This window comes from Myodes glareolus, chromosome 2, assembly GCF_982192425.1.
Source record: "Myodes glareolus chromosome 2, mMyoGla1.1, whole genome shotgun sequence".
NCBI lineage: Eukaryota > Metazoa > Chordata > Mammalia > Rodentia > Cricetidae > Myodes > Myodes glareolus.
Window position 1 is genome coordinate 96,295,120 of NC_142027.1, and position 15,995 is coordinate 96,311,114.

The following is a 15,995-nucleotide window of genomic DNA, read 5'->3' on the forward strand; positions in this document are numbered from 1 at the left end:
AACTTGAGTGGTGTGCACAGCTCCCTTGTGACATGTGACTAGAAAGAAGACTCAGTCTCCCCAGGAAGACAGGCATAAATCCCAACCACTCACAGTAGTCACACTTTTTACTGTGATGACGTGTGATGGTCATTGACCCAGTCTCCCAATGAGGACTGAGAAGATGTCCTCTATGTGGTTTCTTACTCTCAAATAATGAAAGGACCTTAAGCAAAAACCAAGGGCGCCTAATTAAAGTATGGGCTTTGGTAAAGAGTACATATTAGCAATGGTTTGCGGGTTGTAATGAAGGTGCCACATTTGCGTAAGATGCTAATCATGAAGGGAGAGAGTCTGAGATGGGCACTGGGGACTTTTCCCATTACATGTCCAAAATGTCTGACAGAATTAACTTGGGTGAAGGATTTATTTTAGTTCATAGTTTCGTGGCAGGAAAGCATGATGGCGTTCATGGCAGGAAGTGTGATGGCGTTCATGGAGAGAAGCATGACAGCGTTCATGGCAGCAGAAGAGACTCCGATGAAGACTCAAAGCAACTTGCCTACACCTCAGCAGCCAATCAGACACCACAGACCTCAGGTGACTCTAACCCAAAAGTCCTACCCCCATAAATGTCAGTTAGGTCCCATCAAAATAGCCCCGCAACCTCCAGAAGTTTTGCCAGCACCATCTTTTGCATCATTTGAAGGTACCATTTGAAAAGATGCCAGAGACCATCTTTTCAAACACATGAGCCTGTTGGGACCAAGAAAGCAATCTCCAAAGAGACAGCTCCTGTCTGCCTTTTTTACAGTGTGGTACCACATGTTATCAGGGGCTGTTGTACTAACTCCCTACTGGTCTGAGGATGATTTTTACTGTCCCTTCAAAATTCTTGTGTTGGGAACTCAATCCTTCAGATTCATGTATTGGTAGTATTTGGTGGTAGTTAGGGAGGCTAGTTAGCTTCTTGTGGCTATAACAAAATTCCTGACCTAAACAACTTAAAAGGAGAAAAAAATTATTTTGGATCATAGTTTCAAAGATTTTAGTCTACACTTGCTTGGTTCCACTGGAGTGGGACTGTGGTGGGGCAGAATATCAGGTGGAGGGGGTGTAATGGATCAGAAATGATTACCTCCTGATATCCAGGAAGCAGAGCTGGAGTGCCAGAACAAGATACAGCCCTAAGAACATGCACATATTAATCTATTTTATCCAGCTAGACACCACCGCCAGATGCAATTTTAGTACTTCCAAATAAGACCATCAGATTATGCAACCATCAGTGAGTTAATCTACAAGGTATATAAGAGACCTGATATAAACACCTCACAGTGAGTGAGTCCATTAGCTGCAGAATGTTAGTTTTCAACATGTGAGCTTCTTTGGGGTACTCATATCCAAACAACACCATTAACTGAAGTCATGAATGTGGAGCCCAATGATGAGACTAGTGGTTTTCAGAACAAGAGTAGGAGCCCTGAGCTGGCATGCTTCTTTCCTGATGCCTTTCGATGCAGCAAGAGGACCCTTACCAAGCAGTCCCTTGACTAAGGCAATGCCAATGGATTTCATGTTTCAGAGGAGTGAGACACTTACCAACAGCAGAGAGGCAGAGCACCTCCCCTGTGTTTGATGAGGAAGTCCTTACTGTTGGTATCAGGTTTGCTTGACAGAGACAAGCCCAGCGAGAGATGTGAGGCCCCTGGATAGCATATTGAAAGGTCTCGTCTCAGTGCTCCCATCAGCATCTGCAGAGAGCAAGGCTCCTTAAGCGCTCCACCACTTGCTTGCCTCACCCTGGTTCAAGTCATGTATGTTCCGAGGTTGTCTGGACTACTAAGACAGAGGGCAGCAGAACTTAAGAAACGGACAGAAAACTCAGAGGACCCTGCAAAGGGATAAATAAGCAGTTTCTCTGTGAGTCAGCATGGCGATCGTGTGCCTAGTAGTAAAAGAATTATCCTCTAAGTTTGTGCAATAGTACTTGGCATATGTGGTAGTCTAAAAGAAAATGGGACCATAGGCTCATAAGGGAGTGGCATTATTAGGAGGTGTGGCCTTGCTGAAGAAAGTGTATCAGTAGGGAGTGGGCTTTGAAGTCTCAGAAGCTTAAGCCACGCCCATTGAGGCATTCTCTTGCTGCTGTCTGTAGATCCAGATGTAGAACTCTCAGCTTTTTCTCCAGCACTATGTCTGCCTGCATGCCACCATGTTTCCCTCCGTGACAATAATGGATTAAACTTCTGAAACTGTAAGCCTGCCCCAATTAAATATTTCCTTTATAAGAATTCCTGTGGTCATGGTGTTTCTTCACAGCAATAAAATCCAAAATAAGCCATCTTATTTCATGGTTTCCTGAAGTGTATTAGTGTGTTAGTTGTATGCCATCTTGACCAAAAAAAAAAAATTAGTATAATGTCTTTGAGGGGGAGTAAGACAGGGTTTTCCTGTGTAGCCCTGGCTGTCCTAGAACTCTCTTTGTTGACTAGACTGGCCTCAAGCTCAGAAATTCGCGTGCCTCTGCCTCCTAAATGTTGAGATTAAAGACGTGCGCCACCACTGCTGGCTTAGTATAATGTCTTAATTCTGAAGTATCTAGCAGGATGTTCATTGTTCATTGATTTTTAAAAATGGTTTCATTATTCATTTGTCAAATAATGTTAATACCTTTAATCCCAGAACTCGGGGGGGGGGGCAGAGGCAGGTGGATCTCTTTGATTTGGAGGCTAGCCTAGTCTACACCACAAATTCCCAGCCAGCCAGGACTGCACTATAGGACACTGTTTTAAAAGCATTATCATCATATTTCTCAGTTTTCTTTTGCATTTTGCTTATTACCAATATTTAAATTTCTCAGTATCCCACATTCCTTTGAGTGACGATTTTATTCAGCTACCTCAACTATCTTCAGTTCTGAGGCTGACGCCAGTTCTTACCTCTTGTTTCATCATTTATGAGTTTCTGATTGATGTCTCCTGATTTATGGAACACTCCTAAGCAATATTTGAAAGAAAAAAAAAACAGAGCTGAATCATGTGTTGTAACTCTGGTTTTAAGTGACAGAAAACTAGCCCAAACTCTGCTGACTCATCATCCTTTGAAATCCAGGAGCAACTTAAATACAACAGCAAATTCTGGCAGCAGGAAATTGTACCTGTATCTCTGAATTCTATTTTTCCTACCTTGCCTACATATTCAGGAAGCAGTGTAATATGTTGGGTCTCAGATTTGCATCCATTACCGTGACATCCTTCAGAGAGCAACATTGCTTTTCCAACAGTTTCTGAAAGAGTCTCAGCTGAGTGTCATTAACCTGGACAAGGTCACATGTCCAACCTTCCAGCTAACACTGGTGATTCTGGTTGAAGAGCACATGGTCCTGTGCTAGAGCCTCCTGGTGGGGGAGGGCTTAGTCCTTCAAACTACAGGAGTGTGTAGACAATACAGTTTACCCAAGGAAAACTAAGTTGTTACTACTAGGAAAGGGAGACATCCCTGATGGACAGGTAACAGCTCCCATTGTTGCCTAAGATTGCTACTGTGAATAGTTACCCTTCTGTAGAAACACTCAGCCTAAGATTTATACTGTGAAATAGTTACCCTTCTGTAGAAACACTCAGGTGGCCACCTGACTAACCAAGCATAGCCCTATCCCTAGATGACAGCTTAGTATGTCTCACAGTACCCTGTGGAGTGACTGGATTATGCTTCCCTCTGGGTCTGACTCAGCACAGAATGATGAGATTAAACTCCATCCTAGCATGAATAGTAATCTGCACAGGACCTGAATGGAGCTGTCTGCTGGTAGGGCACTTTGCCTGTTAGAGAACTTCAAGGGCAGCCAAACTCATATAGTCTTGTAATGTCCATGGAACCAAGTAAGGAAAGTTCTTTAGGAAAAACATAGTGGTTGAATAGTTTAAGTCATTATAACGTATTTGCTGTGGAATAATTTTTTTTATACACCCTGAAGATTTGTTGCTGTGATTGGTTTAATAAAGAAGCTGACTGGCTAACAGCTGAACAGGATAAAGTTAGGTGGGAAAGTCAAATGGAGAATGCTGGAAAGGAGAAGGGTAGAGTTGAGAGATGCCAGCCAACTACCAAGCAAGCAGGACATGTAGGAAATGAGGTAACAAGCCATGAGTCACGTAGTAAAGCATAAATAGAAATAAGGGTTAATTTAAATGTAAGAGTTAGGTGGTTAACAAGCCTGAGTTACCAGCCAAGCATTATAATTAATGCAAGCCTCTGAGAGATTATTTGGAAAGCGGCTGCTGGGACAGGAAAACTTCTGTGTACATGTATTAGTTCTTTTTCTTTTTTTCTGAAAGAAAAAAGCCCTTTAATTAGGACACAAACAATGCTATCACAGCAATTTCTTTAAGAAGGCCACAAACCTTTGCCCAGCCTCAAGTTCTGCCACCATCTGAGTGAACATCTGTGCAATAAAAACAGCCTCTTTCATTGAAATTCTGAAGAAAGGACTTTGTATAGTTGTTTTTTTTTTTTTTTAAACAACAGTTCAGGTAACCCAGGCTGTCCTTGAACTGCCTACGCAGGTAAGGCTAACATTACTTCTGATGTTCCTGCTCCCAGCTGCTAAGCGCTGGAATTTCACGCCTACACCTCCACTCCCAGTTCATGTTTTGTGGGTATTGAGTCCAGGGCTTCCTGAATGCTTGCGTGCCAAGAGCTCTACTGCTCTGAATTCATTCCCCAGCCCCAGGAAAGATGTTTTACACTTCAGACTTTCATTATCAATTACATTTTTATGATGACATGAACTGGTCACAAAAATCAACTTTTTGTTTCTTGAACTTTTTTTTTTTTCTTTTAGATGGAGTCTCTAACCCAGGCCAACCTCAAACCCCGATGAAATTAAGGTTGGCCTTGGACTTCTGAGCCTCCGGGTTCCAAGACCTTAACCAGTGGGATTCAGAAGACAATTTGCGAGAATCAGTTCTCTCTTCCCACCTTGCAGCATCTGGGATCAAACGCAGGCCCTTAGGCTTGATGACAAGTACCTTTACCCCCTGAGACATCTGCTGCCTCGAGAAATAGTACCTAGTCTTGAACTTCTTTTTCTCTCAATGATTTGATCAAATTTAAGCTTTATAGCTAGAGCTTAAAGTAGTGCAATAATAAGCACGTCGATAAAATATTAGTAAGCAATACAGATATGTTAATCTTGTTTGGGAGCATGGGATTAGAGCAAATGAAAAATAAACACAAAATATATCAATAGTCAAATAATACTTTATTTTTAGACAAATGGTATCTTAAAAAGAAATTTCCCCTTTCTGAACTATCCCCTTACTAATATTGTGTGTGGATCTGGAGTGTTATTTTATTTTATTTTATTTTATTTTATTTTATTTTATTTTATGTGCATTGGTGAGAAGGTGTCAGGTCTCCAGGACTGAGGTTACAGACAGTTGTAAGCTGCCATGTGAGTGCTGGGAGTTGAACCTGCGTCCTCTGGAAGAGCAGTCCGTGCTCTTAACTGCTGAGCCATCTCTCCAGTCCTAGATCAGGAGTTTTAAAAAGTGTTCTCATAATTCTGATATTAACAGCTGAAAAATCAAACGTACATACATGGAAATCTTCTACAGGTTGAATCAACCAAATGCCACATAAACACTGATTTCTAATTTACAAGCATATATGTTAATATATGTGTTAATACTACATAATTCTTTAGAGCACTGGCCACTCTTCCAAAGGACCCAGGGCTGATTTCCATTTAACAACCATCTGTAAGTCCAGTACCAGGAATCTAATGCTCTTTTCCGACCTCCAAGGGCACCAGGCGCAAATGTAGTACACGGACATACAAGCAGACAAAACATCCATACACATAAAAAATAAATATAAGAAAAATATTTAGAGCAGGAAACAACTTGATATTAATGAAGACTAATAGGGTAGAAATCAGAATCCTAAGCAAGATTTTTGAGGACTACACATGGTACAAAAAAAGCAGTAGCTATTGAATATCATGTTCAAAGCCACATACTAGCCCATTTAATGATCAAAAAATATCTAGAAATTTTTTAAGATATGTTTCCATTTCTGCCATCCTGAAGCATAATTTTTTTCAGAGCTAGAACTCTGGTTTTGTTTTGTTTTTATAATCAATAATTTTATGTGTATGGGTGTTTTGTCCACATTCCATATGTGTGTGGTGCCTTCAGAGACCAGAAGAGGGTGACAGATCCCCTTGAACTGGAGTCATTATTGTGAGCTGTCAGCTGGGAATTGAACCTGGGTCCTCTGAAGAGCAGCAAGTGCTCTTAATCACTGAGCCATCTCTCCAGCCCCTAACTGAAGCATTTGTGCGTCAGAGTTCACACTTAACTTTCAGGGTTCCTCCAGAGCTTTTAAATCATTTACGTGGTGTCATATCTGTTTCAGTGCCATAGTTATTGGGTGTTTCCTGGCTCCTCACAATCTTGATATGTGCTCTAAGGTCCAGCCAAAACTCGTGATTATCTGGAAAGTATGGAAGGATACTAGGGCACAGGGGTCAAGTCCCAGCAACAAAAAGAACAAGGAAGATGGGAGTCAGGACATGAATATGATTAAGTTTGTTATAGAAAGACCAATCCCAGTACAAGAAGAAACAACTGGAGATGACACCACTGGAAGGAGTCAAGACATTGTGCAGTCTCAGTAAGATGATACAACAGGCTTTAACCAGCAAGTGGTTATACGCAAAGTTTGCTTCTCAAACTTTAGATGGAAATTAATGACCAGAGGCTCCTGTTAAAATGCAGATCTGGATTCAAGAGGTTAGGGGTGGGGCCTGAGATGCCACAACAAACTCTCAGAAATGCTGCTGGGTCTGGGGACCATACTTTCGAGTAGCAAAAATATATTAAAGAGGTATTAGGACTAGGGAGAGAGCTCAGAACGTAGGGTGCTTGCTACAAAAGCATGATAAACTGAGTTCAGATCCCCAGCACCCACATACAAGCCTGGTCTAGCAGTATGCATGTGTACCCCCAGTGTTGGGCAGAGGGCTGAAAGGCTAGCCAGTCTAGCAGAAATAAGAATTCTAGTTTCAGTGGGCAATGCTGTCTCAAAAAATAAATAATAAAAAAAAACCCTAAAGTGGAGAGTGATGGAGGAAAACACCCAAGGTCAACTTCTGGCCTCCACCTGGACGTGTACACGTAAGTACACTCACACACGCATACATGCACACACATATGGACACACCTTACACATAAAAAGTTACCAAAAGAAATCTTAAATAGATTCATATACATTAAACTTCATGGGAATTTGTGATTGGGTAGGTGGTGTTTCATTCAGGGATGGGGCAAAATACATATTGGATAAATATTCTACCACAAAGCTACACGGCCAGGTATTACAATTACAGCCTTATTTACAGTTTGTATCTATGTAAAGGTATCACTGTCCACTAGATACAAGATGAGGAACAGGGCTGGGTGGGGTAGATAACAGTAACAGATAACCTTTATTGGGTACATAGTATTTTGTGCTGGGTTCTTTGTATGTTATCTTATTTACTCTGTGGAATGCATATATGAGGTGGATATTACTGCAAACCCCTCTAAGTCTGGGGAAATAGAAGCTAAGCTTTTATCAATTAACTTCTGGTAGTTTGGCTATGTAGAGTTCACGTAAATGTGGGAGGTCACATGGCACTGTCTCGTGTGTAGTAGATATACTGACCTGGAGCTCAAGAAGAGTTATTCTTGGGCCAGTGAGATGGCTCAGAAAATAAAGGTGCTTGCCACAAAACCTGATGACTTGAGTTTGGTTCCCAGAATCACATGGTAGAAGGAGAGAACTCCTACAAGTTGTCACCGACTTCCATAGACATGCTGTTTGCGACATGCGCTGCCCACCCAGTAAGTCAGTACAAAGGCAAAATTAAGTTACTCAGAGCAACCAAGACTTCAGAGTGAATGAAATGATCCAAGGAGAATCACATTGAGCCCTTCCAATAGCTGCCAGTTTTGCTTCATTTTCCTTTAGCATTTAATTATTATAATAATTATTACAGAGAAGATATCTGAAGGTCAGTATTTAGGTATCTGAATTTTTTTTTTTTAAATTGGGTCTCCTGTAGCTCAGACTGACCTCCAACTTGTGTTGTAGCCAAGAATGATCTTACACTTACGATCCTTGGCCTCCACATGCAGGATTATGGGTATCTATCATCACTCTGGAGCTAGTTTCTAGCTTTTCAAGTAAGTAACTTTATCCTCTGATAGGATGCTACTAGTGTGTTCTTTATCCCTGAAATGTATCAACTTTTGGCTGCTAGATAGATGGCTCAGCAGTTAAGGACACTGGCTGCTCTTGCAGAGGACCCAGGTTCAGTTCTCAGCATCCACATGGCTGCTCCCAACCGTTTGGAACTCCAGGATCCAACACCCTCTTCTGACCTCTACCCACGCCAGGCCAAACAGTTATACACATAGAATAGAGATATATATGTCATTTTGAAATGTGTGCACTTACCCAGATTTCCTCTTAAAGTTGTATGATGGTCAATACTGTCTATCTGTTAGAATCTTCTAGGAGACGGGATTTGGGCATGCCTGTGAGAGATCATTTAGTTCATGTTAATGGAAGGTGGAAGACCCACCTTAACTATGGAGCACCTTTCTCAGAGCTGAAGTCCAAGACTATATTTAAAAGTGGGGGCAGGGGAGCTGAGTATTAACACCATTCTCTGCTTTCTGCCTCCTGCTTCTGCAATGTGAACAGCTGCCTCTGGCACCTGCCACCAGGACTTTTAGCCACGTTTTCTCAAACGGGGAGTCAAAATAGACCCTGCCTCCCATACGTTGCTTTTGTCAGAGCATTCTGACACAGCAATAGAAGAGGTTGGCTCCTGCTTATTAATTTTCTGGAAGTTAGCAAACCCACTGAATTTTCTCCTTTTCCACTGAGGAAAACCTTCTTCCTCTTAGACTACTACTTCTAATCGATTCCTTCAGTTTTCTTCTTGGAATCTGTATCGTTTGAACCCGTACAATTATCTCAATTATTTTGTCTCTCTTTAAAGACAAGGTCTTACTATGTATGTAGCCCCGGCAGGGAAATGCTGTGATTAAAAGCATACAGCACTATCCCTGATCATTTTCTTTCTTAAGGAACTCCATGACTTTGTAAACTCTTCTCACGTCCACCGTTTACACTGCCGACATGCTATGTCTTCAGATCTGTTTTACTGTTTCAACTGCTACTTTTGTGTTGGTGAATGTGGGTTTAATTTCCTGGTACTATCCATTGATCCTGATCTTTAAAAAAAATACATCTTAATAGAGCCATGAGGGCTGGAGAGATGGCTCAGTGGTTAAGAGCACTGACTGCTCTTCCAGAGGTCCTGAGTTCAATTCCCAGCAACCCACATGGTGGCTCACAACCATCTGTAATGAGATCTGGTGCCTCTTCTGGCATGAGGGCATACATGGAGGCAGAATGTTGTATACATAATAAATAAATAAATCTTTAAAAATAAATAAAAAATAAAAAAAATAGAGCCATGGTATTGTCTTCTTAAAAAGGATTCTGCTGAGTGGCCCAATACATTTTGAAGGACTAATTTTAACTCTTAGAGCTTTGTTTTTTCCCCTTCAGGATGTTGTTCCTTTAGTGTCGCGAAATGAATCCAAGGCCTGCCATAGGATAAGCATGCACTCTACCACCCAGGGACACCCCCAGTTCCTCCCTTCATTTTGAAAGATTTACTTTTTTGTCTTTGGGCCCAGTTGATCCTTATTGATGTCTAAAAGGGCAGAGTTGGTGTCTCTGGGTTAGATCGCACTGTTGGCCACAGAGGGGTCTGCTTCCAGGGACGCAAACTGTGATGCTATCTTACCATTGCTTTCCTTGGCACCCACCTACTTTAAGATTCCAATTTTATTCTTCAGTTTATTGGTGTTTGTGACTGGTTCTGACCCACGACATCAGGTTTTTTTCCCTAAATCTTGTTCAGATGTTTCAGCAATTCTAAACGTGCTGTATTTCTACGTTTCTGCTCTTCTGTACCAAACTGGTGTGTGACAAAAGGATTCCTGGGGAGACACAACACGCATCTAAGTACGGTTACCACCAAAGTTGAAGAGTGTCCTTCCAGCTATTTAAGTTGGTCTAAACCTCTTCCGGGCAGGGGGCGCTGGGTTTCTGCTTCTCAGACACTTTGGCTGCAAGTCTTCTTTGCAGCTCCCCTGAGTTCATCTGAGGGGGACTTTCAGGTTTTATTGCTTACTCTTGCAAAAAGTAGCCTGGTGAATCTGGTCAGTTTCAAGGACTTCCCATAGTTCCTTTGTTGTTTACCTTCCTGTTTAAGGAGAACCTCAGGATAAAATGTTTCAATCTCAGGAAACTGTTACACAACACCGGGGTCTCAGTCCCTGAATTTGAAAGTCTTTTTCCAGTGTCCCCACCCACAACCCTCTAAACAGCACTTGCAGTTAAGTATTGCATTTTGTCTATCTCTTCTCTCTAGAAGGGTGGCTGGCTCCAACACTCTTAAGTATGCAGCAAATCTTCTTTGAACAAACCTCTAATTAAGGGATTCAATGCCTTGTGTTTTGGTTTCCACTTCTGTCTCACACTTCTATGTGTGAAAATATCTTTCTGGGTCTGGGTCATGGTTTCTGTCTCAGTTTGGTAGTCTAAGTTCATCAGAGACTGGTGGGTCACAGATTCCCAGAGGCCAGTCTTAGGGGTCCAGTGCCTGGTGTATGATGAGTTCTCTGGTCTCACCAAGTTCCTGGTTCCGGGAGTTCGTTCTGGACCGGGCACAGAGGGACACTCTATGGGGTCGTTATGCCCAGGTTCCAACTTGGCTTTCAAGAGCCCCCTAGCGCCGGGTTCTCCAAACGCACGTGACAGGCCTCCCCCGCAGCCGCAGTGCTCCTGCCTGTGCTCGCTGCTTCCGCCGGCTCTCGAGACTCCGCCCCAGCGTCGCGAGGAGCCAATCAGTGAGCACGCCCTTGACTCCGCCCCAGCGCCCCTCGACGCCAGCCCCTCCCTCCTCCCGCTCGCTGCCCGCCCGTCAGGCAGGAAGGCAGGCAGTGGCTCGACTGGCGGTCACTTCTGCCCTCTGTGTTGTCTTCATTCCTCGTTCCCGGTCGCCGGCGGCGGCGGCTGCACGGGTGGTGGCGCGGTCCCTGCGGGAGGCGCTGCACAAGCCGAGCGGCGGCCGCGAAGCGTCGAGCCCAAAGCGGCGGCTAGGCAGCCAACATGGCGGCGGCGGCGGCGGGCCCGGAGATGGTCCGCGGGCAGGTGTTCGACGTGGGGCCGCGCTACACCAACCTCTCGTACATCGGAGAGGGCGCCTACGGCATGGTTTGGTGAGTGTCTGCGCTGGTGTGCAAGCCCGGCCTCACCCGCTCACCTCATGCCTCTGCCCGTGGCTCTGGGCGCAGCCGCGGCCCTTCCCGCGCCTTGACCTCGCGTTCTGCGGCGCCCTGGACCCCTGACTTCTCTTTGGCCCACACTCACGAAGCCAGTCGAGGCTTAGGTGGTGGTGTGTGCTTCCTGGGCTGACCCCCGTTTGCGGTTGGAGGGGCACCCCCAGAATGAAGCCAGGACCCGAGGACTTGCTCTCAGGCTCGTACTTTAGTGTCTTTTCCCTCGGGACAGGAACGGAAGTGCACCGTGTCCCCTAATTTATAGCTTTATAGTCGTCTTCTTTTGACATTAGATTGTAAAACCATGAATTCCATCACATACTTGTCCGTGGTGGTGGAGGCGGCCGTGGTTCTGCAAGCCAGAATCCTCAGTGTGTGCTGAACACCAAAATATTTTTCTTCTCTTCTTTTTGTATACATGAACAGCTTTCACAAAATTTCTTCAGTGAAGCTAATGATGCGTTCCAACTCAGACTTTCTAAAAAACATTAACGACACCAGCGTTGGTTGTGAGGATATTTAAATCTTGAAGAGTTTCGAAATGGCTTTAAATATCGTAGCGGTTGCGTTTCAGGAAAGATAAACCAGCATCACTCTTAGAGTTATTAAGATGTATCTGGAATTGGGCCCAATTTGATTTTAAATTACTCCTTCCTTACCATCAAGAGCGCTTTCTTAAAGCTGTAAATATCCATACGTTTTAGCCCAGTTTACTGTGGCCGTTTTCTCCTTCACATTTTAGTGTTCGGTATATATACAGCCCAGATAGTTCTTTTGCGTGGTCACTTGCAGGATTTCTCACCATATTGTGAAATGATGAAGTGTATTGTTTTTATTAAAACGGGCTGCTTGTGTTTTGTACGTTGAAAACTCGGAGAAGTAGATTTTCTTTTAAATTTGTTTTTTGTGCTACATGAAGTAAGCAAATTTATTGAAGATCTCTGAGTTAGATACTCTGCTATCCTCATAGTTAATTTTACCTGAATAGCCATTTTGAGGAAAGAAAAGATACCTTTCTTGTCCAGATAAGGTATTGTAAGAAGTCCTTTCCCAAGGGTGCAGAACTAGAATCAGGCTTTGGTTATAGACAGATCCTGTTTCAAATGCTGCAGCTCTTCAGTTATTACACACGCCTTTCCTTGATGTTATTAATAATCTTGGGACTTTAGCGTATTTTCCTGATGAGCAAGTCTATTTTCAGAAGTACATTCAAATTTGAATGGTCGTCATTTTAGAAATGCTAGGAAAGATGTATTTCTTTACCAAGTGTCTTAACTAAATAGAATAATCAATGTTCTTTTAAAAAAGACTCATGAATAATTTTATTTTCTTTGTGAACAAAATATTTCGTAGTGTGCAACTATGAAGATAAAAGAGAACTAGTCCTGGGAGTCAAAATAGAAATTAAATTAGTCACAATTAAAGACCTTTTTAAAGAAATAGAGAAAAAGCACTTTCTACATCACATCTGTCTTACACCTATTGTTACTGCTCTTGCACCTGCAGGTAAACATCCCAGTAACTCTCTATTATAGGTACTCAAGATTATCTGTCATAGTCTCATTTATTTTAAAAATTAGCTTATTTTAAATAGGGACGATAAATTTAGGCTGTCAGTTGGACTCCTTTCCTCCACGTGTCTGATAAAAACAGATTGTTTAGATCCTGGTGCTATTGCTGCTGTGGAGTTAATTGACCTTTGAAGTTCCCAGCTGCTGTGCAAAGTTCTCTTTAAAATTCAAATTTTAGAGGCTGGAGAGAGGATTCTGCACTTGCTGCTCTGGGTTCAATTCCCAGCACCCACATGGGCAGCTCACAACTGTCTGTAACTCCAGTTACAGAGAGGGGATCAGATTTAGACATGCATTTGAGCAAAACACCCGTATGCATGAAGTAAATTTAAAGATACAAATTTTAGTTTTAAGAAAATTGAAGATATAATTGAAATTTAAATTCTGGGTCCATCCTTTTATCTCCAGGTTGAAAACATTTTAGTATTTATAGAATATTCTTAATTAAAGGTAATTAGCATTTTATCTATGCTGGACTTATGAAGGGCATCTTGACTTCAATGTTTTCTTGAATAGTTTTGATCTTTAAAAAGCTGGAGAGATGACTTAGTGGTTAAGAGCTCTTTTAGATCCCAGCATCTTCATTAGGTGACCCTCTGGCTTCCAAGGGCATCTGCACACGTGTGCATAGAAAACTCATTGGGTACACATACATCCTAAAAAATAATTTTAAAAATGGTTAAAAATGGGGGCTGGAGAGATGGCTTAGTGGTTAAGAGCATTGCCTGCTCTTCCAAAGGTCCTGAGTTCAATTCCCAGCAACCATATGGTGGCTCACAACCATCTGTAGTGAGAGCTGGTGTCCTCTCTGGCCTGCAGGCACACATGTAGACAGATATTGTATGCGTAATAAATGAATAAATATTTTAAAAATAAATGGTTAAAAATTATTTCAGGTATTTTCAGCTATTATTTAGCAGGGTTTTCCCTAAAGCAGTTCACTGGAAATTGTGCCTATTTTATTTAGGTTCTCTTTCCTAACTATTATGTGAAGACTAAAAGATAAGATTGGGTGGTGGGTGCTCAGCAGCTAATAGTTCCTACTAGAATTCAGTTCCTAACAGCCAGTAACTCCAGCTCCAAGTAATAAAATGCCTCTGAACTCTTGTGGGTACCTGTGTGTGTGCACAAATAAGCATGCATATGGAATATACATAATTTAAAATGTTTATTAAAAGAAAGTAAGACTGGGTTTTGAGTTGGGCATTTAAGAGTGGGTGTGATTTTGATAGTCAGATAATAGGGACAAGTAACAACGTGAGCTGTTGAATCTAATCTTAGAAAAGTCTTTGGGTGAAAACTGTAGAGGACTCCATAACAGCAAAAGTAAATGGTTTTATTCGTTGAATGGGAAAGAAAGAATTTTTTTTTTTTACAGTCAAGTCATGATCAAATTTTAATTTTGGTGGTGATAGAGAAATGAGTCCATTGTAGCCATCTCTAGGTGCAGTAATTAAGTGTCAGTGGAGATGAGGAATCTTGAGCCGACAGAATCAGTCAGGAGCTCTTGCGGAAGTGATTAGACTTAACGAAGCCAAGCAGTGATGGTGCACGCCTTTGATCCCAGCACTTGGGAGGCAGAAGCAGGCAGATCTCTTGAGTTTGAGGCCAACCTGGTCTACAAAGGCAAGTTCCAGGACTGGCTCCAAAGCTACAGAGAAACCCTGTCACTAAAAAACAAGAGAGAGTGAGAGACTGAGACCTAACAAAGGGAGGACAGAAGAAAAACAGTTAAAAGGTAAGAATCTGAGAAAGATGGACTTAGGTTTGAAGATTGCTTAGCTAACGTGAGACAAGGTTTAGTATTGGGGCCCTAATCCAAGAGAGGGTACTGTAGACACAACGGGTTTATCAGGAAGAAATAGTGATTTCTGTGTCTGCTTATTAAGTTTGTAGACCATTCAAGGCTATACAGAAAGCAGCTTGAAGTTTATAACACAAGAGCAGGATCTAATGATGCAACTTTTTATACAGAGACTGGAGAGATGGCTCAGCATTAAGAGCATTTGTTATTCTTTTATTCTTTTTTTCAAGACAGGGTTTCTCTGTAGCTTTGGAGCCTGTCTTGGAACTAGCTCTTGTAGACCAGATTGGCCTCAAACTCACAAAGGTCCACCTGCCTCTGCCTCCCGAGTGCTGAGATTAAAGATGTGTGCTACCACCCATTTTTGTTTGTTTATTTGGTGGTGCATTTGTTATTCTTACGGATGGGCTTGGATTCAATTCCCAGAACCTACTTGGTGGCCCACAACTGCCCTTCAGTTCTAGGGGATTTGACCATCTCTTCTGGCTACACAGGTACCAGGCATGCACATGATGCACAAACAGACAAGCAGGCAAAATACACAGAAAAAAAATCTTTTTAAAAAGAAAACTTTATATACAGTATAGTTAAAATTTTGAGTGGAGGAGCATAAGTTATTATTTGAGGAATTGGTTTCTTGACGTAAGCATGCATGTTCAACATGTTTTTTAGTATATTATTCAGTGGATTTTCAGAGGGTTTCATGGTCCCCAGTATGAGTAAGAACTACTGAAGTAGAAGAGGAGGAATAAAAGCATCACTGCAAAAAAGAGAAACCTGAGAACTGGTGAGCTGCATAGAAGAGTGGCAGAGATGAGAAGGAAGAAATGGAAGCTGTGAACTTGATTGTCTACTAAGATGACTGAGTTCAATTTTTTTAAAAAAAAAATTCAGTTTATATGGGTATGTGGGTGTGTCTCCTTGGAGGCCAAAAGAGGGAGTAAGAAGGCGTTGTGAGCCACCTGATGTGGGTGCTGAAAACTGAACTGGAGTTCTTTGCAAGAAAAGCTAGCGCTCTTAAACCCTGAGCTGCCTCACCATCCCTGGATAATTTTAATTTTGAAGTATTGTTTCTGTGTGTGACAGAGGGGCTGGGGGATTCTTAATTTAAGGTCAGGCTAATGGAAGTGGTGAGAAATGAGACGGGAATATCTACCTCTAGGTATCAATGAAAGAAAGTCACACAAAGAGGACAGGAACTGTGATGAAAGGGGCCAGGTTTGATAT

The 15,995-nt window shown here is 42.3% G+C and overlaps 1 protein-coding gene and 1 long non-coding RNA gene across 3 annotated transcripts in view; one reads left to right on the forward strand and one right to left on the reverse strand.

Annotated features, from left to right (window-relative positions):
• Window positions 1-5,226: 5,226 nt before the first annotated feature.
• Window positions 5,227-10,945, reverse strand: LOC125411932 (uncharacterized). The gene is made up of 4 exons (XR_007235421.3): window positions 10,744-10,945; window positions 9,876-10,049; window positions 8,488-8,567; window positions 5,227-5,513 (listed from the first exon to the last, which is right to left on the reverse strand). It is a non-coding gene; the product is annotated as an uncharacterized LOC125411932 (long non-coding RNA).
• An 85-nt stretch (window positions 10,946-11,030) lies between these two features.
• Mapk1 (mitogen-activated protein kinase 1) overlaps window positions 11,031-15,995 on the forward strand; it is a 65,762-nt gene continuing 60,797 nt past the window's right edge. For both annotated transcript variants that reach the window (XM_085684605.2, XM_085684608.2), the window contains exon 1: window positions 11,031-11,333. In XM_085684605.2, coding sequence (XP_085540731.1) covers window positions 11,224-11,333 — 110 coding nt within the window. In that variant the 5' untranslated portion in view covers window positions 11,031-11,223. The remainder of the gene's footprint in view (window positions 11,334-15,995) is intronic.